The sequence below is a fragment of the Centropristis striata genome, chromosome 3 (assembly GCF_030273125.1).
Source record: "Centropristis striata isolate RG_2023a ecotype Rhode Island chromosome 3, C.striata_1.0, whole genome shotgun sequence".
Taxonomy (NCBI): domain Eukaryota; kingdom Metazoa; phylum Chordata; class Actinopteri; order Perciformes; family Serranidae; genus Centropristis; species Centropristis striata.
The window spans coordinates 12710721-12737804 of record NC_081519.1 but is presented as its reverse complement, the minus strand read 5'-3'; the positions used below and the strand labels follow the sequence as shown (position 1 = coordinate 12737804).

Below are 27084 nucleotides of genomic sequence, written 5' to 3'. Positions count from 1 at the left end.
TGAACGTTTTCGGGAAACAAGAAAAAACACAATTTTTAGTAAGCCCATTGGCATTCTTAATTGATATTGTAACAGTAAGTTCAAATAGAAGTGTGAACAAGTTTGCATAAAAAATGAAACACATCGATTTCATAACAGATAAAAGTGACTTAGGCAGAATATGCCCTGACTAAGGCAAATTTTCTCTTACATAGAAATAATGTAGTTTGGTTTGTATGTAGTAAAGTTAGGCAGATATCACAATTTGGCCAAAAAATGACTTAGGCAATTATGCTATGAGGCTAACGATATATTCCATCCATCCATTGTCCTTAACCAATTATATGAACTAGGGTCGCGGGGGCTGGAGCTGATCCCAGCTGACATTGGGAGAGAGTGGGGTACTCTCTGGACAGGTCGCCAGACTTTCACAGGGCAGACACATAGATACAGACATCCATTTGCGCTCTCATTCACTCCTATGGGCAATTTAGAATCACCAATTAAACCTAAACTGCGCCTTTTTGGTCTGTGGCAGAAAGCCCAAAGACCCGGAGAGAAACCACGCTGACACAGGGGAACATGCAAACCTCAAATAGAAGAGCTGCAAGCCTGATTCAAACCAGCCATCCTTAAACAAATACAGTACAGGCCAAAAATTTGGACATACCCATCTCATTCAATGCGTTTTTCTTTATTTTCATGACTATTTACATTGTAGATTCTCACTGAACGCATCAAAACTATGAATGAACACATATGGAATTATGTACTTAACAAAAAAAGTGTGAAATAACTGAAAACATGTCTTGTATTTTAGATTCCTCAAAGTAGCCACCCTTTGCTTACTAGAATATAAGACATGTTTTCAGTTATTTCACACTTTTTTGTTAAGTACATAATTCCACATGTGTTCATTAATAGTTTTGATGAATTTACAATGTCAATAGTCATGAAAATAAAGGAAAAACATTGAATGAGAAGGTGTGTCCAAACTTTTTGGCCTGTACTGTATATGATGATAAATTTTGATTATTCCAATCTGAAATATATTCAGTTGTCAGTCAAGTCAAGTGATCCTTTTAACTGACACATGATTAAAGCAGGAACTTGTCTGGATTCCATGTTAACCGTATTTATTTGTCCTTTTGTTCTGGTCATCACCAAGAAAACGTCTGGGCACGCTTCAGGCTTCCTCTCACACGAACAAACTCCGGTACATTCTGCAGACTCTCCCTCCTCTTTTTCTCCTCCAGCTCATACTGCAAGACAGAAAACATCTGTGTTGTGTCTTCCTCTTTAATAAGATTAAGATTAATGACAACACTTGTCAGTATTTGTGGGTTTGCTCACACATTCCCAAAGGAGTAAACTGATTATTTCAAATATTGTTTCCCCCTGCCTTTTATTCTGAACTCGCATACTTACAACTTCTATTCTCTGCTGCCTTGTGCGTAGCTTCACCTCCAAGTCAGAAGGAGGACAGAGGGCCAGCTCCCTTTGCTTGTGCTGCTCTCTCCTTTTGTTTTCCAGCACAAACTGCAGCTCTGGTTTTCTTCTGGGCAGAAGACCTCTGAGGATATGGAAAAAATATTGATAAGATGGATCAAGAGAGGAAGTTAAGCAATCAAAAATATGATAAAACTTACTGGCAGCAGTTCTCAAGCTAATTTACAACATTTGTAATGAAAGGAAACAGGATTTAATCTGCTTTAAGAACTACACAGCAAATTCTATTGATTTCAGTGCAGTAATATACATAATGTTTGCTTTCTCAGACACAAGAGATGATGAGAGATGAGCAGTGATCTCAGTCATGGTGTTGTACTTTTGAATTGATCAGTGTTAAACACCACCTTAACCCATAAGAACCCAGACCCAGTTATCCTTAAATAATGTGTTCTATAAGTGGACCACATAGAACACATTTCTGATGTTTACAAAAAAAAAAATACTACCCCTAAATGTCAAATGATCTGTGATGTGTCATATACGTTACAATGGGCGTTTATGGTATTTATGTTTATGATATTTCTTATTTCAAAACAGAAAAAAACTAGACACATTTTCTGCTTACAGAAACACAAATTTGCCTTTTTCATTTGCATCTCCATAACATATATCAAAATTTTGACTTAAATTTGTTCAAGAAATATGGTCAGAACAAGTTAAATGCAATACAGGACACCCTTTTAACGGAATAGAATTGTTAAATTGGTTTAAACTTAGCCTGGTAACAAGAAATAAGCTTTTTGAAAAATTTCACATTTCTGTTTCCAGTCACAGCCACATTTTGGAGTAGTCACTTTTTGTCAAAGTCACATGACTATCACCACACCAGGGTGTTTAGTATGTGTCGCTTAGGGGTTTAAAGAGTTAATGTCAAGCATACAGCTGAATATGGGAGATTATAGAAGATTTTAAGTGTTTGTTACACAGGTGTCACCATGGGTTCACCAGTCAGCTGGACTGAGGAAGCATAAGAGGATTCTCTGACTGAGGCAAGAGACAGATAACATGCTGCTTATGGGACCTGATCATAAACAGCAGGTATTGAGCTCAGTGTTTTCTCACCTTCTGTGGCAGAATAGCAGCTCTCCGTGAAGGTCTCTGTGCTGGTGAAAGGCCAGGATGGGATTTGGCAGCTTCTTGGGTTGGATGAGGTCATCACCCTCGTGTTGTGGACTCTCAGTCACCTGGTGTGGCAGGACCATCCAGCAGTGATGTGTCTCTGGCACACAAACATACATACAAACAGTCACATACAGTACAGGCCAAAAGTTTGGACACACCCATCTCATTCAATGTGTTTTTCTTTATTTTCATGACTATTTACATTGTAGATTCTCACTGAAGGCATCAAAACTATGAATGAACACATATGGAATTATGTACTTAACAAAAAAAAGTGTGAAATAACTGAAAACATGTCTTGTATTTTAGATTCCTCAAAGTAACCACCCTTTGCTTACTAGAATATAAGACATGTTTTCAGTTATTTCACACTTTTTTTGTTAAGTACATAATTCCACATGTGTTCATTAATAGTTTTGATGAATTTACAATGTCAATAGTCATGAAAATAAAGGAAAAACATTGAATGAGAAGGTGTGTCCAAACTTTTGGCCTGTACTGTATGTCTGATCAAATGTGAAGATCATGACTATTTGTTTATTTATCACCAAAAGCAATGTAAACTTGACTATTTGACTTTATCTTACCTCTTCTATTTTGACCCATTTTCTGTGATACCTGAATGAAGAACAGCAGGAAAGCAAGTATATTTAATTTGCATAATGCACTTTGAAAACTGAAACAATGCAATGGCAATTTAGCATTCAAAACATAATCCACATAGTGCCACTCATCAGCACATTTTAACCATCAAATTAAACTCTTTATCAAACAGAAATCAACATGCTCACATACACACAAGAAGAAAATGAATCATTGGTGTCTTCAAAATGACTCAGCAATATCACAGTACTGTGTTGCTGGAGGGAAGTTGTTCATTACAGTACAAGATACACCCAGAGATAAATATCTTCAAAGACATGGCTCTATGCCATGTTTGATAGATAAAAAATATGTAGGAGGAGGTTAGTGACTCTACTTCTTTTATCTACAGCCACGCCAGAGGCCAGCAATTTTTCAATATAAAGTCAATTAAAATGTAGTTTGAGCTTCTGGTTTTTGGAAATGATTAATTATGTACTTTGTCATGGTTTTAAAATCCTAATGTTCTTCCATTTTTGAAAATCTGAGCCCAGTATGAACAATGTCCAACTCAGATATAATTACATAGGCAATGTTTCTCTCTCAAGCTGCGATGAAAAAAATACAACTCAACCACAGAAGTTATGATAAAACCAGTCTTACCTGTGTGTTATTGTAGAGACGCATTGCTGAAAAGAGAGATGTGCTAAAGTCAGTACTCGCAGAAGCAAATGCAACAAAGAAGACGCAGAAACTAAGTTCAGGCTGCACCTTGGGCAGCAGTCACAGTGAGGCTAATCTGAACAGGTGTGTTTGCTGTCCTGTGATCAAATCTTATTAACTGTACCACGACCCTTTGTTCCAGCCTTGTTCCCTCCGGGAGTGAAACTTCTGTTGTCTCTGAGGGAGGAACAACAGACATATGGAGGGATTAGGGTAATGCAGTGTAATGATTAGGATAATTCAACATAAAATACTAGCAAAACAAATATGGCTTATGTATCTCTGCTTTGTGGATCCAACTGTGACACACACTTAAAGTATATTCTTGGTTTACAATACATTTATTTTAGTTTTAAATCATCTTGGTTACTGAAAATAATAATATATAATAATAAAATAATAATAAATAATAATAATAAAAATTTTATATTTATGATCAGGACTGAAGTTGGTTAAATGGTTTCACCTAGCAACAGTTGAAATAATATATATATACAGTATATATATATATATATATATATATATATATATATATATATATATATATGTATATATATAGCAGTCCAATGTGACGAACCAGATTAATCCAGGTTTTTTCTTTATTTAATTTTTTTTTTTTAATTAATTTTTTTTTTTTTTTTTTATACGCTTCTGCGCATGCGCTGCCTTTTTTTAGCTTCTGCGCATGCGCGGCTTTTCTGCTCTTCTGCTCATGCGCAGCCTCGCCGTGCTTCTGCGCATGCGCGGTCTTTCCTGCTTCTGCTTCTGCGTGGCTTTTTTTCGCTCCTGTGCATGCGCGGCTTTTCTGCGTTTCTGCGCATGCGCAGCCTTTTTTCATGTCTGCGCATGCGCGGGCTTTCTGGACAATGTGCATGCACAGAAAACCACGCATGCGCAGAAGCGGAAAAGGCCGCGCATGCGCAGAAGAAAAAAATTAAATTAAATTAAATTAAAATTAAAATTAAAATTAAAATTAAAATTAAAATTAAAATTAAAATTAAAATTAAAAATTAAAAATTTAAATTAAATAAAAATTAAATAAAATTAATAAATAAAAAAAACAACAACAACAACAAAAAAGCTTATTACTAGGCCCGGGTGGTAGGATGGATAGATAAACTGTTACTGCAACATATCATTAATCTGTATAGGCTAATGTTTTATGGGTTAGTCTGGAGTAAATGCAAAATTACAGAGGCTTTTTTAATGGGTCTTACATGCAGATTCAGGACCCTGGCTGAGAATGAGGTTATTCGCACAGAAATTCCTCTGGGGTGGTTGACGGCTGTCAGCACAAATTGCTCTCTGGTGGACCTCTGGGGATGAGTTGGAGGTGGCAGTACAGTGGTGTCAGCTCATTGTAGTGTGGGTGGAAGCTGACTTTAATCCTCAGCGTTCCCTCTGGATGATAAGGTGTGTTCAGGTTCAGAGCTGCCGCAGAGCCAGCATTTTCACCACTTTGTTAATCCTACCCTTGTCCTCCTTCTACTGTCAGCACTGCATCCATGTAATACATGACACAGTTCAGTGTGCTGGCCACATCAATAAAAGAGCAATAAAAATGCCCAAAATATATATTCTTTCTTGCTTTTATTGTGTGGTATGTCTATATAATCAATTATGTCTACTTTGTGGCTAAACATTCCCCAGCAATATAACTGCAGAAGTTCCTCAGTATACAACCCTGATTTACTTCTGTTGTCCTAAATGTATTCATTATTTTATTCAGTATAATAATCACTTTTCATTTTAAAACTGTACAAAAGAAATTAAATTTAACATGCTAGATTACAATTATATATTTTTTTCCAAGTATTGTTTTCTATCTTGGTTGTGTTGCCTGCAAAACATTTTATAAGAAATTTCCCAACAAAAAAAAAAGGAAAAACTGTACAGTGGAGCATAGCATTCTGTATAAACCGAGATGTAGGCTGCCCTGAGTTATGATAATGTAAATTTATAGGAAGAGAGCATCAAATTATTAAAAACAGTCATGTTATTATCATTATTATGTTTATCAATAAAGTAGTTCTTGAACGAATTTCATCGTCGGCCTGTTGTACAAAAACCATAACTCATATATTCCAGTAGAGGGCAGTGATGCTAGCTGGACAACAAAAAAACATAGAACGTAGAAGAAGACTGTAAACCCAGTGAAACCGGAAATGTCAACCGAGTGACTGCGAAGCATTGTATCTCCACTTTATATGACATGATGGATTGCTAATTAAAAGGAAGAAACAGTCATACTATATCGTCAAAGAGCAAACTGCGAATATGACAAATGGTAGGTGTTCTGTGTTGTGTAGGTAGCTACGAGGTGTCGGCAGCAGAACAGAACATGTAAGTTCGGCTAACTGCAAGCTAACGTGGCAGCTAGCGTCAGGTTAGCTGTTGACGTGGCCCTGGGCAACACTGTTACAATTATACATGTCACATATCACTTATTCGGTACAGTCACAACTTTGCCGTATTTTATTAAAAGCTCTTCAAACATCACGTTTGTAACACCTTATTTTTTGGGAGGCTGCAAGGTTTCTTGCTAACTAGCTTTGGCAAACGGTAGGCTAACGGTGGCTAATGCTAAAAATCCAGATAGCTAGTTACTATATAACACAACAGGATTTGAATAGTGCAAAAAAGAAAAAAAATGTTGGCATGTACAGTAATTCGTTTTAGGACTTAAAATATCAGCCCATTGCTGCAAATGCAACTCTAAAGTAGTGGACAACATTTCAGTCATATAGCAGTATATTAGTAGTTAGTTAGTTGTAGATAGTAACATCGACATCTGTCCCTCAAAGTTGGAAGTCATAACGGTGGTTATTTGTATTGCAATAAATATAATGCATGTACTCACATACTTGTCAAACCACCATGAGTGTTTGTCTTTTTCCAGTTCTTCCATTCTTTACTGTTTATGGAGCAGCATTATTTCCTTGTCTTTTTTATTTTATTTTTTACATCCTTTACATTACATCCAATCTCCAGTCTGTCTCTTTGCTGACTTTACAAAAAATGTTTGAAATTCATAAATTAACATGAACCTGAGCAGAACTGCAGCAACAATGAGTAAATTATTTTCTAAAGAGGATTATCTCACAACTAGCTGTAGTGATGGTAACTACATTTAATTCTGGCAGATTCTGTGATAATATATCTTCTCCTCATTCCCTAGTGTACTCTTTCGATGGCATCCTGGTGTTTGGGCTGCTGTTCATCTGCACTTGTGCGTACCTAAAAAAGGTGCCTCGCATCAACAGCTGGCTGCTGTCAGAGAAGAAAGGAGTGTGGGGGGTCTTCTACAAAGGTAGAAATGCAATTATTTAACAATATGCTGGCTTTTATTTCTACACAAAATGTATTGATGTATGAATACCTCAAGAGCTTGTTCTTTAACAATAGTTTCATAAAAAGGAAATCTGAAAGGGTGGAAAAAAATAAACCACAAAAATAAATTTCTCTTAGCGTTGTAATGATATGTTTCATTGTTATGGCGTGTCAATATTGAATAGATAAATTTGGCCGTGAAATAACAATAAATGTAGATCATTTCAGGAGATTTTTATTTTATAATTCCACATTTGTTTATTTCAGCTGGCTTTTAATTCATAATGCTATATTTATTCATTTCATGGGCTACTTATTTTCTAATGCCATGGTTTGAAATGTGCAGTTCCACCCTTGGTACATAAAGGAAAAACACAGGCTAATACCCTCAAAGCTCAAAGTCAGAACTTTAATCTCGGCCAATGTTTCCTTTCAAATGTATAGTATTGTGTCTTACACAAAAGATGGCACTGCCAAAAAAATATTTACAGGCTACACTATATCGTTCGATTCTCACCTTACTGGCTGTTTGCTTTATTCTTGTTCTGTATATTTGGAGATTACTTGTTATTTTCTTAACTCATCCTTTCTATCCTCCATCTCTATTCACAGCTGCGATAATTGGGACGCGGCTTCACATTGCTGTGGCGGCTTCCTGTTTGGTCATGGCTTTCTACATTGTCTTCTTGAAATGATAGTCAGCTTGGACTGGAAAGGACACTGGGTGCAGGGTGCAGGCTTGGGATGAACTCATCTCTGGTCATGTGCCAATCCCTGTTGGGGAAAACATGACCAGTGAAAGCCCACTGGCCCTGTGGACCCAAGTAAAAGACTGGCCAGTGCTGCCCCCTTCTGGTGACTGGGTACATAATTCCCCTCTTGATAATGTGTGTGCACTACAGGCGAGAAGGGCATCCAGAATCTACTCCACAGTTATTACAGAGGAGAGCCATTTGGGTCACTTTGTATCATTCTGTTGTCGGGTAACACTGTTGGTTGTCTCATTCCACACCCCATAAATATTTATATTGAAGGATGCAGATTGAAAGGCAGTGTGTGCATTATACCTTATACCTATGTACAACCTGAAATTAGCCTAGCTGTATATATTTGGAAGAAGATGTGAGATGAGTAGAGATTTGCCAGATGTTATGTGTGATCAAACAGAAAATGATCAATTCTGCTTGCTCCCAGCTATACTGTTTTTTTTTCTGTATCACCTCTTGTGTCAAGGGTGGAGGGCAAGATAAACAAAGGTAATATATAAATGAGTTCTTGTGTACACTATATTTACTTTTTGGATCTCTTACCTTTTCTCAACAGTGCTGTTTGGCCTCTTAAGCTTTGTTTTAGGTTTGAAATACACATTTTGCACAGGTGTATGTGGTATTTACTTTGAAATCTAATAATGGATAACATGTTTTAAATGTCACAAGTTGTTACAAATTGAACCTGTAAAACAAGTAGGAGTCAACAAATCTACGACAACTGTAGAGAAGAATTGCAAAGAGGCATATATCAACATATTGTACAAATTGGATAGCTATATCAGATTTGCCTGAAGATGTAAATGCAATGCCAAATAGGGATGAAGTTTACCATCTCAATTCCATACTGTTATTCTGATTTTTAATTCTGCCACCTTATTTTATATTTTTAAAAGAAGAAATTGTTTTGGGAGGGTGATGCAATACAATTTTGAGTAAAACATTAGTCAGACAAATTCTGTGTTTGTTGTCTTTAAAAAAATTCCCATGTCACATTCAGTGCCTATACAATGTATTCACCGACGGTCACTTTGGAGTTTTTCCTGTTTTATCGATTTGAATCACTGCTTTTAAATGAGGTAAACATTTGCACTTGCAATTTAGCCCCCATTCTTTTTGCTTCTTTGCAAAACTGCTGAAGCACTGTCAATTCACATTAGGACTGAGTCATTCCTGGCCATTAATGTAGTTCTTTTTAAAGCCATCTATGTGCAGCATTGACTTCATGTTTGGAGTTTTTGTCTTGCTATAAAATAAGTTTTCTTCCAATATATCTTTGTGTTTCTGCTGGCGAGAAACCCCAGAGAAATCCCCGCATTATAAAGTGTCCCAACCATGCATCACAGTGGTGATTATGTTTCTGATAATTTGCAAACACAGCAAGTAGCTTAAAAATATTTTGGGGGTCCCATCAGACCAAAAAACTTTCCCTCCCTACTTTGCAAACAGGCCAGATGTCAAAGCAAGTTCTTTTCTGACAGGAGAAAGTGCTGGTTAAGTGCTGACAATGCACTTTCATTGTATATTATAGTATTTTCTTGATTGTAAAGTAATTGAATCTATGACTCAAGTCCAAACCTCCAAATATGTTTTTAATATCTATCTGCCTGTCTGTCTGTCTGTCTCTCTGTCTGTCTGTCCTGTCTGTGTTGATCAGTATAAAAATCTTGATTACATCTCTGTTATTTAGTTGTAAAATATAAATCCAAGAGGGTTTATATTACATATAATAAACATTATTGTGCATATTTATCTTATTATGTATCAATGCTGCAGTGCTCAGTCATGACCTAATTAGTTTCCAGCCAGCTATCTGTAAAACTGGTGTGATTTTGTTGCATACGTCATTATATTTGAGGTACAGTTTAACAGATGAAGCATGTTCAATTATAGAGGGGCATTCCCACCCATGTCCTCTATAGGACAGGGATATCCCCTAGTTTCCCAATATTTGACCCAGTTCTCGCGAGAAAAACATTTTTGACGGGAGCGCGCAGTGACGAGGGGACGTACGCGTCCATGTGTCCGCGCGCCCAGCAAAGCTAGACAGTGCGAAAAATTCAGCGAAAGCTAGTCCAGACTGAGCTTCCTGACCCGAGCGCGTTTTGTAGAGGAAGTTATCTCCAAGCACCCCGACGTGCACGGAGAGGTGGGGTTTTTTTTCTGCACAACCGCACCGAATCTGCACGACTCGGGGGACGAAGTTTGGTTTGACTGAGGACCGTCTCAGTTTGTAGTTTTTATCAGGGAGCAGCACCACACCACGTCGTGCCACACGGAGAGGAGAGGAGAGAGGGCAGAAGTTTCCGCTGGCTTGTTTTGTCGCTGCGCGGCTGGTAAATCCGCAGGAATGTCGCAGAAGGAGAGACCCACTTTCTACCGACAGGAGCTCAACAAAACCGTTTGGGAGGTCCCGGAGCGGTACCAGCACTTATCTCCCGTCGGCTCCGGTGCTTACGGATCCGTATGGTAAGCAGTTGTTGCAGAGTACTATTGAGAGCACACAGCCCGATTGCACAACGACCGAACGGGTTCCCACCACCCTCAGAGGCCCGTCAGAGTTAACTCCCCGCGGACTGTTTATCAATCTGTGAAGGGTGCCCGTGGAAGACAGGGGGAATATCAGTTGTGCCGCTTGTTTACATTTTCATACTTCTGCTGTTATGAACCGATGACTCGTCGTGCACGCTTCGGCGTGGCTCGCATTTCTTCGGCGGGTGGGGATTATATTTGTTATTGTGCACATTTTTGCTTTGCTGTGTTACTCACTCTTTTCCTGTAAACACCTGTGTGTACTGCTAATTTCCAGTAAACACACTGGCAGCTCCAGGATCAGATCGTACTACATCCCCAGCGTTAAGCATGCAGATAGACTACTTTAAAATCGTTAAAATCAGTCTGAAGAAGCCTGATAAGAGGCATGCCCATGCTTGCATCATCTGCCAAAGTGTTGCCTCCTCATGAAACACTATCTATCTGTGCTCATTTGCAATGAGGGTCAACGCCAACACATAGCGAAAATAATCGCCTTCCACTACAATGCTATTGTAGTCCTGCACGTACAACCTGGTACTTTACACATCCGCACATTGCATGCATTATGCATTTTCCAGTTGGGTGCAGCCTGCAGAGTACCAGAAGGTCACGTGGTTTTTCAGCAAGTAGGCCCCCTCGTGCACAGTGAGAGCTTTCTATAGGAGCCCATCCGACGACGATGATGACTCTAGAATGATGTCACCCTTTCTCCCGTTGTGGTACACTCATGACTCACAGTCCCGAGGTTAGGTAGTGGCCTCAGCTGTGACGCCTTTTACTCATCACAAAGTCATGGATGGCATGGTGCCGTCATTTTAACTTTAACTGTAAGCTCTGACCCTGCTTACTTCCACTGCTTCAGCTGTTGAGTAGGTGTGGTTTTTTTTTATTTTTACAGTTATTAGTGGTGAATGATGAAAGGCAAATCATGACCTACATTTGTGCCACAATGCACATGAAAGGCATGAATGTATAAAATGTCTCCATTATACATGTGAGACTAAATACTGTGATGTGTATTGTAACATCACTTTTTTTTAGGACCAGAGTGCTGAAAATTTTCAGTTATATCAACTGAATTTTCTCTGATTAGGAACTTAATGTCCAGCCTTGGTGCTCCAAAGCTTGCACAAAGAAGCTGGGTTGGGTTAAAAAAATAGATTAAGTAGGGTTTCGCAATATGATGATGTGTCGTCATAATTATATAAAAAGACTTGTAAATATTTTTCCTACATTGTTTGTTTCACAAATTGGAAAATCCTGTGGCCAAACAGTGTTACTGCAGTATTTACAAAAATTGGACGACAGATGCCATTGTCCAGAAATATCCAGACCATTTACTTACAACCCCTATTCCAAAAAAGTTGGGAAGCTATGAGAAAAACTATAAATAAATAAAGACATAATGCAATGATTTGGAAATCTGTTGTGACATACATTCAATTAAATACAGTACAAAGATAAGATATTTAAAGTTTAAACTGGGAAACTTTTTTTGTGAATATATGCAATCTCACTCTATTCATTAACTACATACAGTGCTGCCCTCAGATATAACATACATTCAGAATTACAAATCTGACAAAGGGGTATCAATAAACTAGGTCACATAATAGAAATTGTATGCTAAATGATAATGTATGTAATCAATAAATATGTAAATGTCTTGTTGTTCTAAATAGTCATATGGTCACCATTTGCTACTTACAGAGGAACGAAACATTAAAAAATTTCCTTTTTTCCCTTGTAGACTAAAATTGACATGACACTGATATGTAGATGTAGGTGTGTTCTGTTTCAGCTTGATGGTCAAAACCTTTTTGCCACCTTGTAATCTTAAATGCTCAGAAGTTGCAAAACAGCTGGAAAAAATATAGAGATTTGCAAACACATTAGTTTTCTGCTCTTTTAACTTCAGAACACACACAATGACTGCTGTTCTTGCAGAAAAAAAAAACATGTAATTGGTGATGTTGGTCAGGAAAATACACTTTCATTTCACTATTCTCACTCAGACAAGAGACTGTAGTGTGCTTTTAAATGAATGTAGAAAAAAATGCTTCATTATGATCGGTGAGTTTTACTGGCCAAAATCCTAGATTCCCAAAGATTCCCTTTCCTGCAAAAAAAGGCCAACTACGTCTTTCTTTGTGTCGCCTGCAGCTACTTTGTAGTTGTGTTTGATGAGTCTCCTCGGTGTTTTCCACTTTTTTGGACGAAATCCCCATCCAATACAAAGAAGCTGTCAGCCTGTCTCTTGGAAACATCACAGGATCACAAAGCCTTTTGAGAACAAAAATCTTACAATAAATTCTGCAGGAGAAGTATTCCAAACAGCAGGGAGTCATTAAAACTCTTCTGGAGGTATCTGAAATGTATAAATAACATCACAGCACTTACTGCAGCATCTCACAGCTGTTGATCAGCTGGACACACGCTCTCAGTCACTCAGCCGCCAAAGTCTTTGTTGTTGCTGCCATGATGTTCTTCAGGCTCTCGGCTTGAATTCTTCCCAACTTTTAGATATGGAAAGCATGTACTACGTGGGATTTTAAATTATTTTCATCATCCATCTCTCACGCAGATAAAGGACTGCTAAGAATGAAAAAAAAAACACTACCATGTTCTCCTTATTTCTGACCTTTGTTCTATTTTCTGAATGTCAGACTTGGAGGCGATCCAGAGTTAGCGTGGTAAGAAAGTGTTTACAGTGAATGCCGCTGGCTGGGATTACAGTATGGACTGTGTGCTCAGTGCCTCGTGTTCTATACTCCAGGTTTCTCAGCTGAGAAGAAACAAGAAATGAAACCCGTACAGACTAGTGCACTGCAGCATGTATGAATATTAAATCAATTGTTCACTTTTAGCTCAGTGCAAGGGGAATGAATCATGGCTAAAAAAAACATATCTAAATATTTTAGGCTTTGATGAAATCATAACAAGAGTTCCCCAGCCTTTTTATAAATGGCATGACATACACCGACCAGTGTTAAGCATTTAATAAACATTTAAAATTGTATTTTACATGGTTGCACATTTTTTTCATAAACAATAAAAACATTTTTAAATCAGTAAGTTATAATCAGAATGTGAAAGTAATTTAAGAGCAAGATTTTAGGGCTGATTTATAGCACAAAAAGTTTTCTGCACAGGCCTAGCTTCAGGTGCTGTGGTAGAAATGGATGCTTTGCATATTGGCACAGTGTCCTTAAAGCCTCATACTTGTATATGTAAATACACCGGTCCAACAAAGTATGGGCACGGTTCTTCGAGTCTTCGGAGGTTTAATTGCTCTCTCTGTGTATCAGCAGGCACTGTGAAAACTACAACAAAAAAAATAAAGACATAAAAGTTTTTAAAAACACAACTCCCAATCATGTAAAAGTGAAACATACAAAAGGAAAACTACCGTGTTTGCCACCTGGACCACGTGCAGAATTGCCACTCAGAAGTTGCAACCATGTTATTCTGACCCATATGGCAACTGACCCAACCTCATATTTCGACCTCACATTTCCCGCAATGCCCTCAGCCAGACTGTGCTCCTATTACATTCTGCACTAAAAACCTGACATAAAGGGCAATACATTTTTAACCAAACATTTAAAGTACCCTTTAGACACATTTATCAACCTTTTTAATACCATATCTATTGCATTTTTATCAGCTTTTTATGACTTAATGAACTTAAATTATTACGAATTTGTCTAAAACATACAGAACAAGCATAAAAATGAAACTGTCTCTGAGACGGCTACATGTAAATACCATTAACCCATAAGAACCCAGACTTAGTTATCCTTAAAGGATGTGTTCTATAAGTGGACCACATAGAACACATTTTTGATGTTTTTAAAAAAAAAAATACTACCACTAAATGTCAAAAATCTGTGATGTGACATATACGTTACAATGGGCGTTTATGGTATTTATGTTTATGATATTTTTTATTTTAAAATAGAAAAAAACTAGACACATTTTCTGCTTACAGAGACACAATTTTGCCTTTTTATTTTGCATCTCCATAACATATGTCAAAATTGTGACTTTAATTTGTTCAGAAAATATGGTCAGAACAAGTTAAATGCAACACAGGACACCCTATTAACGGAATAGACTTATTAAATTGGTTTAACCTTAGCCTAGTAACAAGAAATAAGCTTTTTAAAAATTAGCTACTTTTACACATTTCTGTTTCCAGTGACACAGTAAGTGTTGCTTAGGGATTTAATGAGTTAAGGTAAAGCATAAAGCTGAATATGGGAGATTCTAGAAGATTTAAAGTGTTTGTTACATGGGTGTCACCGTGGGTTCTTATGGGTTAATTTGATTCTACTCGCATTTGTGACATAATTTTGTGGCATTTGTCCAATAACAACCTTTTTACTTTTTTCATTACAGACTGTATGTAGCATCAGCTATTGGCTGGTTCAGAAACGATTGTGTGATGAAGGTAGAGTGGCGAGAAGGTGTAATGCTGTGGCAAGTTCTGTCAGAGTGTGCACTGACTCGTCAGCTCTCCAAACAAACAGGAGGCTTAAGTTTAAAACCAGCATTTAACATGACTTTAGCTCATGTGGGGTGCATGGCTGAACTGTGACGTCAGAAGTCTGAAACCATTCATTTTGGTATAAAAGTACGGATCAGGTTTTAGAGCCCCAAAACCTCGTGGTTTGCATGCATCACATCTTAAAAATGTGAGTTTTTGGAACAAAATTTAGTAAATATAGCTATTTCAGCCTGAATAAACTAACTGACTCATCAATTGCTCCATAAAATCCTTTTTAATATATTCTCGATATATCTATATTCCTAAATGCTCTATAGTGGGTAAAATGATTCAGATGCACATCTCAGACTTTTAGAGAATTATTGTGATTTTGAAGGGTTGAGTCTACCAAGCTACAAAACATTTTACAGACACATGTAAGGTGGATACACTATAAGACTCATTCTGTATTACGTATTGTTTTAAGCCTAACTGCTACCTTGGGAACCAGTTTATCTGGGAGATGAAGGAGGCATAGTGGAGCGCTTTGCTTTCTCATCTAACACTGTTAGCAGAGCAGATCAGGAAATGAGCATGTTTATGTGCCCTATGATAATTTAATTAAAGCTGGTTTATGTAAATACTGTCATTATTGCTACTGCCATGTAAACATCTTAACTATATTTTCTACTTTCACTAATGTCATAATCACAGTTACGTGAACCCTGAACAGTTTCCTTTTTTTTTTTTAACGCTATATATATGTCCTTCACCTTTTATAAAAACAGCTCAATCATAATAGGAGCAGGGAGAACCCAAAAATGCCTTGTGTGCAGTATAATACCATTATAATGCTGTAAATCATAAAAAAAAAAAAAAGAATAAACAGCAGTGGAATTTCTTTATTTTATTTTACAAGAATTGGAGAAAAAACAATTAATACATTTAACATTTTTCCAACTGATCAGAAGCGTTGGCAATAAATGGGGGAAAGTGAGGCTCCACAGTTATACATATTGACATATTTACATTTTTGCAGTCTCTACTTGCAACCTCTCTTGTCCTCTCCACTCTGGTCTGTGTAAACAGCCTGCAGTTCAGTTAGAATGTTGTTGAATTTTTGCCACATTTATCACCAATTTGAGCCTAGTCCTAGCCTGGGTATACCCAGATTGCCTTGCGCGCTCAAATTTAATTTCGAACTGCGACAGGGTCTGGCAACCAGGGCAGTTTCTTAGCCCTGTTTTAGGGATCCAATCACAGAGCAGGGAGGGACGGCAAGACGATGACGCGTACTACTCGGCACTTGGAAGCTTGTAGTTCTCCGGATCCAACATGGCTGCTGCAGACGCAAAACTCTCTTTAGCTGTAGATAGTGTTTTAAATAGTTTAGAGCGAAAGTTGAAAGGCGAAAGGTCTCTCGGCGGCTCCGCTGTCCCCCGGCTCGTAGCCAGATCACTGGTAGCGCCGGTGATTAGCGCCGCACCGGCGAGACCGCCGGTCACCGCCGGTGATCTCGCTACCAGCCGGGGGACAGCGGAGCCGCCGAGAGACCCGCAGCAGCTTGTTTATTGCCCATAAAATCAGTGGATGTGTGTGGCTGAATGACATGAGGGGGAATAAAGCGTGAAAATAAATAATCTTGCAAAAAGCGAGAACTGGAGAACCAAAGCAGCAAGCAACACTCTCTCACAGACACACACACAACAAACATCCATCTCTGTTGCTCTACTACGTCATCTGGTATAACTGATACGATTGGCTAAAAGCTACCTACAGACGATTTTGATAGACATTCTAAGCGCCCAATAAACGGCTCTGGAGGATCGTAAACCACACCTCCTCTACGGAGAAATCCATTGCTCGTTGCCAGACTAGACCTCATTTGAGAATAGTCTGGTGTTAGCCAGGCTAGCCGAGTCCCAGTTTCAATATGCTTTTAGAGGATCTGGTTAGTGCAAACTTTTTCTTTTAATTTTTTTCTGTAGTGTCAAATAATTTGGAATGGCAGAAGTGAATGTTTTGTTCAGGGACCATTGGAAATTTGAAAATCGTGATAAATTCTCCTTTTACAGTTTCTGGCAACAATAAATGGTATACTTTTGACATTGTTGTAAGGAAATACGCCTTTCAAACCCTGTGCTGGTTTGTAGGGTTCACCAGAGCCAAATTAATGAATCATAACGCTTGCCATGTGTACATTGATAAAAGGTCAGCATTAAAACCAAATTAACTTTTATAGCCTTGTGTGAGGAGAACAGGTATTATCATATTACAGTAGAAACATTACTGTGCTTTGGGTCATGGTGTGCACAACAAAACATTTACTGTTGCAGATTAAGGTGCATCATGATAGTGAGATGTGTTGATGTGTCCCCAAGCTACAGGAAAACTAGATAATGACAGGGAACATGGAACTGATTATTGCCGAACATCTAAAAAACATGCTCATTAAACACTGGTTCCCCTTCTCTCCACTTGTTATGATGCCTTTGAGTCCACAATGTCCTACCTGACTTGTTAGTTCCTGTCATAATCATAAAAAAAACAAGTCTTAATAACAACAGGCTCATATACATGTGAGTGTCCTTCCCCATGGTGACTAAGAGGATTTGCATGGATAGATTAAGTTTTTTTGCTCCACAATTAATTATGAAGTTGGCTTGAAAGGTGAGCACAGCACAAATATGTGTCTGTGTCAGTATATGCTTCAAATATGGTGCTGACTTCAACATTACATTTAATGATGATAGTACTGATAATTACATTACCTTGAGAAAATCAAGAGGCTCATCATTTTACAGATGGCATGTGAAATCCAGATATACAGCATGTTAAAATGTATATGCATCCAGTAACACTTATGTAAATTATAATCACTCAAAAGGAAGCCATCGGGTTCGTTATGTGGCTGCCAAGATTTTATTGTGCCAGCCATGTTCATCGGCAGGAATGCACCCACGTCAGTCTGATAAGCAATATTATTCATGCATATAGTACATTGCCAATAACATGCAAATGAACCCACTTGATTCTGCTGCATATTTGCATAATTTAGACGTAAAAAGTGGTCTGATATTATTTAACCCATAAGAACCCATGGTGACACCCGTGTAACAAACATGTTAAATCTTCTTTTTTTGTTACGAGGCTAAGTTTAAACTCATTTAACAATTCTAATCTGTTAATAGGGTGTCCTGTATTGCATTTAACTTCTTCTGACCATATTTCCTGAACAAATTAAAGTCACAATTTTTATATATGTTATGGAGATGCAAACAAAAAGGCAAATGGTTATTGTATTTATTTATTATCGAAATTATTATTATTATGCTACTTAAAAACAAATCTAAAAAATAATTTGTCGTTAAACAGAACTAATAATGTCACAATTTTTATATATGTTTTGGAGATGCAGAGAAAAAGGAAAACTTGTGTCTATTTTTTATTTTATTTTAAAAATACGAAATATTATAAACATAAATATTATAACCGCCCAATGTAACGTTTATGTCACATCACAGATCTTTGACATTTAGGGGTAGTGTGTTTTTTTAAAACACATCAGAAATGGTGGTATATCCCCCATAACTTTCCTTTAAGGATAACTGGATCTGGGTTCTTATGGGTTAAAGTTGTCAAAACCGACAAGCTGCAGCAAATGTTTACTGCATCAGTTGATCACATCTACACATTAGCCAAGACCCCGTACAAAACTGTTTCATTACATAGATATTCCAGGAATGTGTTGGTTGTGAATGGCTCCTTCCAGTTCATTTCACATAATTGCAATTGATTTGAGACCAGGATTGACCTAAACTGTTATGAAACATTACTTTTCTTATGACTTATGAGACATTGTTGTAGTTAATGTTTCACTGCGTATGTTACTATTGAGATAATTTAACAATATACCAATTCAGGAAAAAAACTGCAGCGATTAGGCCACTAATTAATTAATAATTCAAATGATTGCAGACTATTTTGATAATTGATTAATCCTTGAAGTCATTTTTTATGCAAAATTGCAGAAAATGCTGTTTTCAGCCTAATGAGATTATTTTTAGTTTTCTGTTTTATATCATATTAAAGTGAATATTTTTGGTTTATGGACTGAAAAGCAAACATTTAAATCAAATTACAAATTACAATTACATCACCTTGAACTATAAGAAACTGTAATGGAAATGTTTCACTTTTTTCTGACATTTTGAAGACTTAATGATTTATCAAGCAAATAATCTGCATATTTCTCAATAGTGAAAATTATTGTTGGTTGCAGCACTATGCATAAATGGTCTGATCTTCATCAAAGTCACTAATATTCATCATAATTGTTTTCTGAAAATAGTGCAGACATTTAGATAATCTCAAATGGTTCTCTTTCCTTTTTCTTGTGCTGCATTTGTGCAGATTAGAGGGAAACTCAAAGAATGCACTGCATAATTTACACAAGAAACGCATCTCTGTTTGGGTGACTGGTGTAGAAGTTTATTTTTCAAAGAGTGGGCAGTGGTGCCATAGCTTTCATCCCTTTCTGGAGTAAAGTGAATTGATGGCCAGAGGGAGAACATGACACTTACTACAGACATCTCCATGTGTCACTTTAAGTGCACATTTGCCTGTTAGTCAACATACTGCTGAGATCACTCTTTCCTTGTGATCCAGGCCTCATAACGCTGCTCCTTTTACAGCCCACATTTTTATGGCCATTTGTTATTGCACTTCCATTTATTACAGACTAATTGGATGCTGTATGCTTAGACTCAGTTTGTTTGTCCTACAGATTAGCAGCAGTTTTTTTAAAGACAGTGTACGTGTCTCTTTTGTTTTGTCATTTGGTGTACTCTGTGTTTACCGAGTATGGGTTTTCCCTCACAAGAAGTGACACATATACCAGTTGTTCTGCAAGCCTGGAACATAGAGTACAGTGGGTGTGGGAGATTATCTTCAACTTACTGGAAGAAACACACTGCTTATCTTAATGTTCTTATAATGAATGTGTGGCGTTCAGGACCATAACTTTGCACCAATGCAGATCAATGCTCCGATTAGTGGTGCATACAGGTATGTTTAGTTCCCTGTCATGTGGAGTTTCACTGTTCAATTCTCTGAATCAGTTTGTGCAACATGTCCAGAGGAAATGACTCTCATCTGTTTCCATAACCCATAGTGTCGACATGGCCTTTTGAACCAAACTCTTAAGTACAGGGTCACAGTGCAGCTGAGACTGGGTCAGTAGTTCAGTTAGTCCAGGTAGTTAAAGTAGCTTGCAGCAGTATATGTGAGATAGTTTTAACTGCTCCTTGCAGATCCTCCACATTTATTTTGAGTATTTGCAAAAGCAGCACGATGAAAAACAAAGAAAAACCCTCATTCACACGCCCATCCCCACATGTTTAGTCCACAGGAAGAGGAAACAATACTTTTCAGTGCGAAGGGAGTTCACTTTTCTTTTTTTTAAACTGATTTTGCAATCATCCATTTATGATGCAGCTTAAGTGATTGACCCGGAAGGAATGTGGTTTATTGTAAGTGGGTTGTGTTCCCTCACAGATACAGGAAATGCAGCAATGTCACAATTCTTAGGGAGGTGAGACCCATCTGCCTCTCTTTACACCAGCCGCACTGTGTCTGTCTGTGGACACGTGTTGATTTTTAGAGGCTCAATCAATCCAATATCCTGGCAACAGGATGGTTAAAATCTATTCTGACAATACACTTTCCAGTTTTTACTTACAATGCTGGCTTGTTTTACAGCAACAGAACTGGAACACATATCACTCTCGGCTTTCATGCTACACTTCCTTTGTTGATTTTCTTCTTTTTTTTTGCCACACCTGTTTTTTTTTTTCTTTTTTTTTTTCTGCCTTCAGTGACAATGATGTATTCTGTTACATCATTACAGTGAAATGGGTGAAATAATCAGGGTCCATACAAAGACCCAAACATTGGAAAAGGCTTATCTTTAGCCTTTATGCATTTTAAGGTTAGGACAATGCTTACATTTAAATATACTCTTTGAAAAATGCTTGATTTTCAACTAAATCTGGTGTTTCATTAACACAGTCACTCATATGTTTTATGCAAACCTGCAACCTGCCTTTTAAATGATATGACACCATTAATGATTCACTCATCATTCGGCATTTATAGCAAGATAAGTCCTCTTATCAGTTGACTTTGGAAATAAGCAAGCATTAAAAAATCAAGATCAAAGCATTCAGTGGAACTTAATATCAACAGCTGCTAAAATGTAAATATACATTGATTGCTGTGGGTATAAATTAATCCTGTAAACATTATTTTTCACAGTTGCACTTCTGGTATCAACTCAGATGGGATGATAAGGGATGCTTGGTTTAGGTACCTTGAAAGTGCTTGAAAAGCTCATCCATTCACATGGACCACTTCATGAAAATCCAGCTGCTGATTTTGATTAATTTAAACTGAGATGTGCTAAAATCAGCTGTAACATTTGTAATGTTCACAGTAATTTTTTTGTTTCATAAAATGTTACATTCACATTTATTGAAATACATTCATATAGTCATGTTTTGATGAATGGGTTCTACAGACAGACAGCTCAGTTCTTGAATGAGTTAAGAACAATACAAATGGAGCTGTAATAACAGATTTTCAGTGGTCCCGAACATGATGTACTAAGCCACAGTTGATGCTCCATTTATAGTACCTGTCCCCAGGAACATTAACCACCATTAATATAAAATGGATTGTCTAACTCTGTCATTGCTTTTTGTAGGATTCACTGACCAATATGTTGTTCAATTCATTTTTTTCCAGTAAACAATTTATGGGTCTTCACACTCTTGTGTAAACATACAGCTGATATTTGAGTTACCAGTCATGTTCCTCCATACAGCCTAAGGCTGCAGAGTATAATAAGAAGCCAAGCCAAACCAAACCAAGGGCTCTGTGTTATGCAATTATTTGCTGTGTTTACTGGGTTAAGGCCTCCTACGCAGTCTAGTGAAACATCTCATTTATATAAAGGGACCTTTTTTAGGTTTTGATATGATAATTATCATCCTGATGCAATGTGTTTGACAACCTTTGTACATTTTACATTGCACATTGTTTGCTTTTACTCTTCCTGTAAGTCGCTTTGGATAAAAGCGTCTGCTAAATGACTAAATGTAAATGTAAATTTTACTATCAAGGTCTCACCAGTTTGCAACGCTGTGTCTTTCAGTTCGGTGTTTGACGTGAAGACGCACATGAAGATAGCAGTGAAGAAGTTGTCCAGACCCTTCCAGTCCATCATCCACGCAAAGAGAACCTACAGAGAGCTGCGGCTGCTCAAACACATGAAACATGAGAATGTAAGTCACCTGCAGCCATCCCACCCTCACCTCCACCAGCCAGCCTTCAGTCTCTACACTCCATGCATTGTTTTGTAGATTAGCTCTTAAGCAAGGATTGCATATATGTGCACATGGAGCTGCACATTAGGTCAGCACAGTGAGTGCTAACATGCGAAAGCTGGCACTGAGTACATTGCCATGATGTCTGTAGCCTTGTTGACTTGTAGCTTATAATGATTGCTCAAGCTCATTGTAACGGGCCAAAAAAATCACCTTTTTTCCTATATTCTTCTTTCTTCTTCTTAATTTCTGCCCCCTACTAAAAAAGGGCAATGTGTATGACGCGCAGGAGCACACGCTAAAAACAAAAGGTCAGGAGAGTGACTGAAGTTAAACGATATGTTTTTATTATAAACAATAAAGGGTTTAATCTTGAAAATAACAATGTCCAAAAAACTGTGTTGCGCCTGGCTGCGGTCAATGACAGTTTTGCCACTGATTGGGCCATCTCCCAGCCTATTTGACACCTCCTCACCACCTGAGGAGGGAGGAGCTGACACAACAGAAATTAGTGGTGCACATAATCAAGCACAAATCAAATATCATTAAAGAAACCTAAATGCGGCTCCTACACTCATTTAGGTCTGCCCTCATGTTTGTAGCATGATACGCACCTAACATAGGAGTTGAAAAGGATTTAAAACAAGAAACTAAAACCACCTGTAATGACAGAGCTCAGGCTGTTTGACAGTGTATGAAAAAAATCTGCAAATGTTAAGTGTAAAATTTAGCTTTGATTGGAAACATTTGAGTTTCTGTACACATGGGCTCCTTTTGTAAAATAATACAATTAATGTTGTACACATGGTATACACACACAGCGTGCATTTGACACAGTCACAACAATCAATAGTCACTCATGTCACAGTTTAATTGTACATGCAATTATCAGTGCATCCATTGTGTAAACTTCAGAGCAGAGCGGCCTAAAAAGCCCTTTGACCCACGCCATTACAACAGGATTTAAACAGTACCACATTTATGAAATGGCAAAGACTTATTAAAGCAACTTCAGAAACTTTTTTGTTCGTTTTGTCAGCCCTGTAATATAATGATGTCGAAACAAAGTTAACTTTGTTTTAGCCACCAACGTAAATTCATATATTTATGTAAAGCCACATCTCGCCATGTATTTCATAATTAAAATAGACACATTACATACCTGTCTAGGAGCGAGAGGGCCGATTCAGGATCAGTTTTGAATCACTTCAAATTACACAATTTTCTCAGGTTGACCGACGCCGGATCGTGTCTTCGCCTGTGCTCTATGGCTTTCCCTTTTAGCTTATTTTTGTTCTTTGGTCGATCCTGCCCCAGTATCAGCCATAACCACATTATAAAACATCAAAAATCAAATTCTCTAAACAAACACCTCCCCCTGCTTCCTTTTAACTGCCGAATGTTGTACTCCCTGCAAGACTTTGCCTGGAAAGATGTAGACATAAACTTTTTCAGTCTGCGTGCCATTTTATCTGATTTCACAGGGAGTCAGACCCGGGGACAGACATTAACCCTTGTGTGCTGTTCATATTGTTGTTACTCAGCCAGTGTTTGTGGGTCTGATGGACCCGTTGCATTTTGTGGCTTTTAATGCCTCACAATCAAATACTTTTATGTTAAAATACTGAACAGATGATGCACAACACAAGCTGAACACATGAACACAGAGTAAACATATCAGTCAAGACGGACTGAACATCAATTTCCACACTTCTATTAGCCCCGGGTCCAGTGGACCCGGACATCTTGTATGTAATAGAAATGTGTAGGGGGGGTGTATGGTGTGTGGTCATTAAATATGTATTCTGATATATGTTCTTCACAGAAAATGAGCCAAAGTCAGTGAGTCTCAGTTTGAAAAATTAATGAATTGTATCATTTTTCTTTTAATAAAAAATGAAAACGGGTCCCACAGACCCGAACACCACACAAGGGTTAAGAATAACTTTATAGAAATGGCCAATCTTCTCTAGTTATCATTATTAAATTGAGACTCCTTGCAGTTGTTTTAAACAAAGTGAAGTGGTTTCTTGTGTTAGTTTCATGTGTGAAAGCATAAACTCACACATACAGCACAGCTGCCTCAAACAACAGGCGCTGTGGTTGGTGTGATGTCCTGTTAGAAGAGACTTTCCCTGCCAGTGATCAAAGCATGTTGTGCTGCACCGCTTGGTGAGCAGTGAGTCACGAAACAGGCTTACAACTGCAGTCCCATCACAATCTGTGGCGCCTCATCCTGGCATATCAATTTGCTGCACAGCAATTTTGGCTCATGCCATTTTATTTTAATATATCAGGCCAGCGGCTCTAGTTCCCCCTCCTGAAATCTCTGCTCATGTTCTGGTTTTCTGTGTTATGAGTCGGAAGGGAAAACACAGCTCCTACTTCCTGTGTGCTGCTGATGCATCCAGTTAACACTTTGACCAAATAGTGTGGATCCTCTTGCGTTATGTAATAGCAGTGGTTACGATTTCTCAAGCTGAAGTGCAGGTGACTGGTTTCTGCAGGCTGTGTGTGAGCAAGTCCACTAGAAAAGACTAGAAGTAAGACTAGAAGTTTCTGTGTGGTCTTTGTAGGGGAAAACGGGGGAACTATTACATTGTGAAGACTTCACTCAATAGTTTGCTGTTGGCCATTGTAATAGGAGAAATGGCTTGTTATGAGAGCCCACTGAGGAGTGACAGGGTGGACTGGCGCTTTCTCCAGTATCACCAACGTGCCGGCGCTGTGAAGCAGCTTTAGATGACGCAGAGGAAAAAGCTGCAGCTTGAAGATGTATGGATAGTCTCAAAGGAGTGGAAACCCACCAGCTGCAGTTTTTAACCACTAGTCCAGCAAATCCAATGTTAAAATGAAAGATAATTGAATTGAGTTTTATTTTACGTTGCTTTCAGTGGTTGCCGTTTTATTTCACTACTGGAACAGCTTGATCTTTCTTTTTAAGCAGTTTGGGAATTAGTGTTGCACAGTGTACTGGCACTGCTGGTAACATACCTCAGTGCATTCATTTGAAAAAAACAACAACATGGATTTACTTGGATTATTTAGGATTATACTGAATCATTGCATATATGTTGATGCTATTTACATAACTGTGAGTAAAAAAAACTGACTTGCACAACAAAATCAAGATAAAATCATTTTTTTAGTGTGAGAGTATCATTAATGGAGTATTGTGGTCTAGACAGCTTATTTAAAGGGTTACATTGCATGTTGTTGCTGCTTTCTGTTTCATCGTAACAGAGAATATTGCATAAAGCTGTTTTTTTTAATGTTCTTGAATCATCAAAGGCATTTAATACCTACCTTTGCTTTACCCTGAGAGGGATTCTGTGTTGTGCTCATGCTGTTGCCAGGAGACTCCCCGGGTTTCGATTTTGGAAAGCTTGTGTGGACCAATCAGCTGTTTGTTGTGGCTCCGGCTGGCCAATCAGCTGTGGTTTTGTACCCTGTGTGGGAAGGCTCCTCCTGTGTTGTTACAATACCTATCCACAGTCTCTCTCCAGGGGGCGGGGGCACGGCTGGCACTCAGGGCTGCTCTCTGCTAGTGTGCAGCATACATGCATTAATGTGTTCATATACAGACACAGACACACATAGTTAATGTCTAATATGCTTCCTCTCTTTGTTCTCTGTTCTCTCTCCCCTGAAGCTCCCAAACAAGTCCATTATGTGCATCATACTTTATCCTTTTAACACATTATTTTTAGTTTGCCTGTCAACATCTTACTACTTTAATATGGATGAGTAAGTTTGTGACTGCATGTTAACCAGCTAAAAGGCACTTTTCACCAGGGCCCGACAGATATATCGGTAGCCAGATATTATCAGCTGATATTGTCCAATCAAAGGGCTCTGTGCTGGTGTATATTTTTTTTACACTATATAATGCAGGAAATGTAGCTTGGCGTGATTTAGAAATGGTGATGGCTATTGTTTTTTGTTTTTTTTTGTTTAAATAGTAAGCAATTCACTGACACTGAACATGTTAAATATTATTTAATAAAGTTTTGTGTTTGAGAAAATAGCTCTCTGGGTATATTTTTAGAGTGAGTGAGAAGTCAGTGCACAATCCTCATAAAAGGGCTATTTTCAGTCTCAGAAAAACACAGTGTTGGCCGCACGATCAGTTAATGAATAAATGCAAACACAGCAGGCTCCAAATTGAAAAGACACAGCAGTATTAGAAACAACTTGGTATTGTTGGGACAAGCCCGTGAAGCTTGTTCATTTTAAACCAATCCAGTATGATGCATTGCTTTTGTGGCTAATGTATATTTTCCTTTTTTCTCTACACACCAGACATATCATAACACTGCTGGTGCCTGCTCTATCAGCCTGATGCACAAACTTTCTGAAATCATATCTGTTGTGGTTGTTATCTGCCACATTTCTGTGATTGAACTATTTGGTAACCAAAACAGAGAACTTGGATAACCGATGGCATGTCAGTGGACATAATAGCTCTCATGAGTCCTTGAAACTTGAGTAGTGTAACAAGGCAAGACTTGCCTGCTGGTTTGGCTAAATAAAATTCTAGAACAGGACGATATTGAGATAAAACACTTTTATAGAAATGCTAGAAATGTCACACAGTTGTTTTGAATGGTTATTTAGACATCTGACACTAAATGAAAACTGCATTGTTGTCCATTTGAAA

General features: G+C 37.9%; 3 protein-coding genes across 5 annotated transcripts in view; 2 read left to right on the top strand and 1 right to left on the bottom strand.

Moving 5' to 3' along the window:
• Window positions 1-1139: 1139 nt before the first annotated feature.
• Window positions 1140-3993, bottom strand: si:ch211-160o17.6 (protein FAM107B). The gene is made up of 5 exons (XM_059330167.1): window positions 3859-3993; window positions 3201-3231; window positions 2554-2710; window positions 1408-1552; window positions 1140-1241 (listed from the first exon to the last, which is right to left on the bottom strand). Exons 1-5 carry the CDS (start codon window positions 3880-3882, stop codon window positions 1140-1142), a joined length of 459 nt encoding a protein of 152 aa, XP_059186150.1. The 5' UTR covers window positions 3883-3993.
• A 2042-nt stretch (window positions 3994-6035) lies between these two features.
• tmem167b (transmembrane protein 167B) lies at window positions 6036-8971 on the top strand. Of its 2 annotated transcripts, XR_009394041.1 has the most exons (4): window positions 6036-6205; window positions 7097-7228; window positions 7861-8002; window positions 8037-8971. XR_009394041.1 is itself a non-coding variant. In XM_059329328.1 (3 exons), exons 1-3 carry the CDS (start codon window positions 6196-6198, stop codon window positions 7941-7943), a joined length of 225 nt encoding a protein of 74 aa, XP_059185311.1. In that variant the 5' UTR covers window positions 6036-6195; the 3' UTR covers window positions 7944-8971. The 2 variants fall into 2 exon arrangements, 1 of the variants encoding a protein (XP_059185311.1); XM_059329328.1 differs by having other exon boundaries at window positions 7861-8971.
• A 1092-nt stretch (window positions 8972-10063) lies between these two features.
• Window positions 10064-27084, top strand: part of mapk14b (mitogen-activated protein kinase 14b) — a 29975-nt gene continuing 12954 nt past the window's right edge. For both annotated transcript variants that reach the window (XM_059330120.1, XM_059330121.1), the window contains exons 1-2: window positions 10064-10484; window positions 22253-22382. In XM_059330120.1, the coding sequence (XP_059186103.1) occupies window positions 10366-10484; window positions 22253-22382 (249 nt within the window). In that variant the 5' untranslated portion in view covers window positions 10064-10365. The remainder of the gene's footprint in view (window positions 10485-22252; window positions 22383-27084) is intronic.

Bases quoted from the DNA above. Each gene is read 5' to 3' on its own strand.
- tmem167b (XM_059329328.1), top strand. The intron at 7,229-7,860 runs GTAGAAATGCAA...CTCTATTCACAG, and splicing joins GTGGGGGGTCTTCTACAAAG to CTGCGATAATTGGGACGCGG.
- si:ch211-160o17.6 (XM_059330167.1), bottom strand. From the start codon at position 3,882: ATGCGTCTCTACAATAACACACAG. The intron at 3,232-3,858 runs GTAAGACTGGTT...TTCTTCATTCAG, and splicing joins GTCTCTACAATAACACACAG to GTATCACAGAAAATGGGTCA. The intron at 1,553-2,553 runs GTGAGAAAACAC...CCATATCCTCAG, and splicing joins CTGCTATTCTGCCACAGAAG to AGGTCTTCTGCCCAGAAGAA.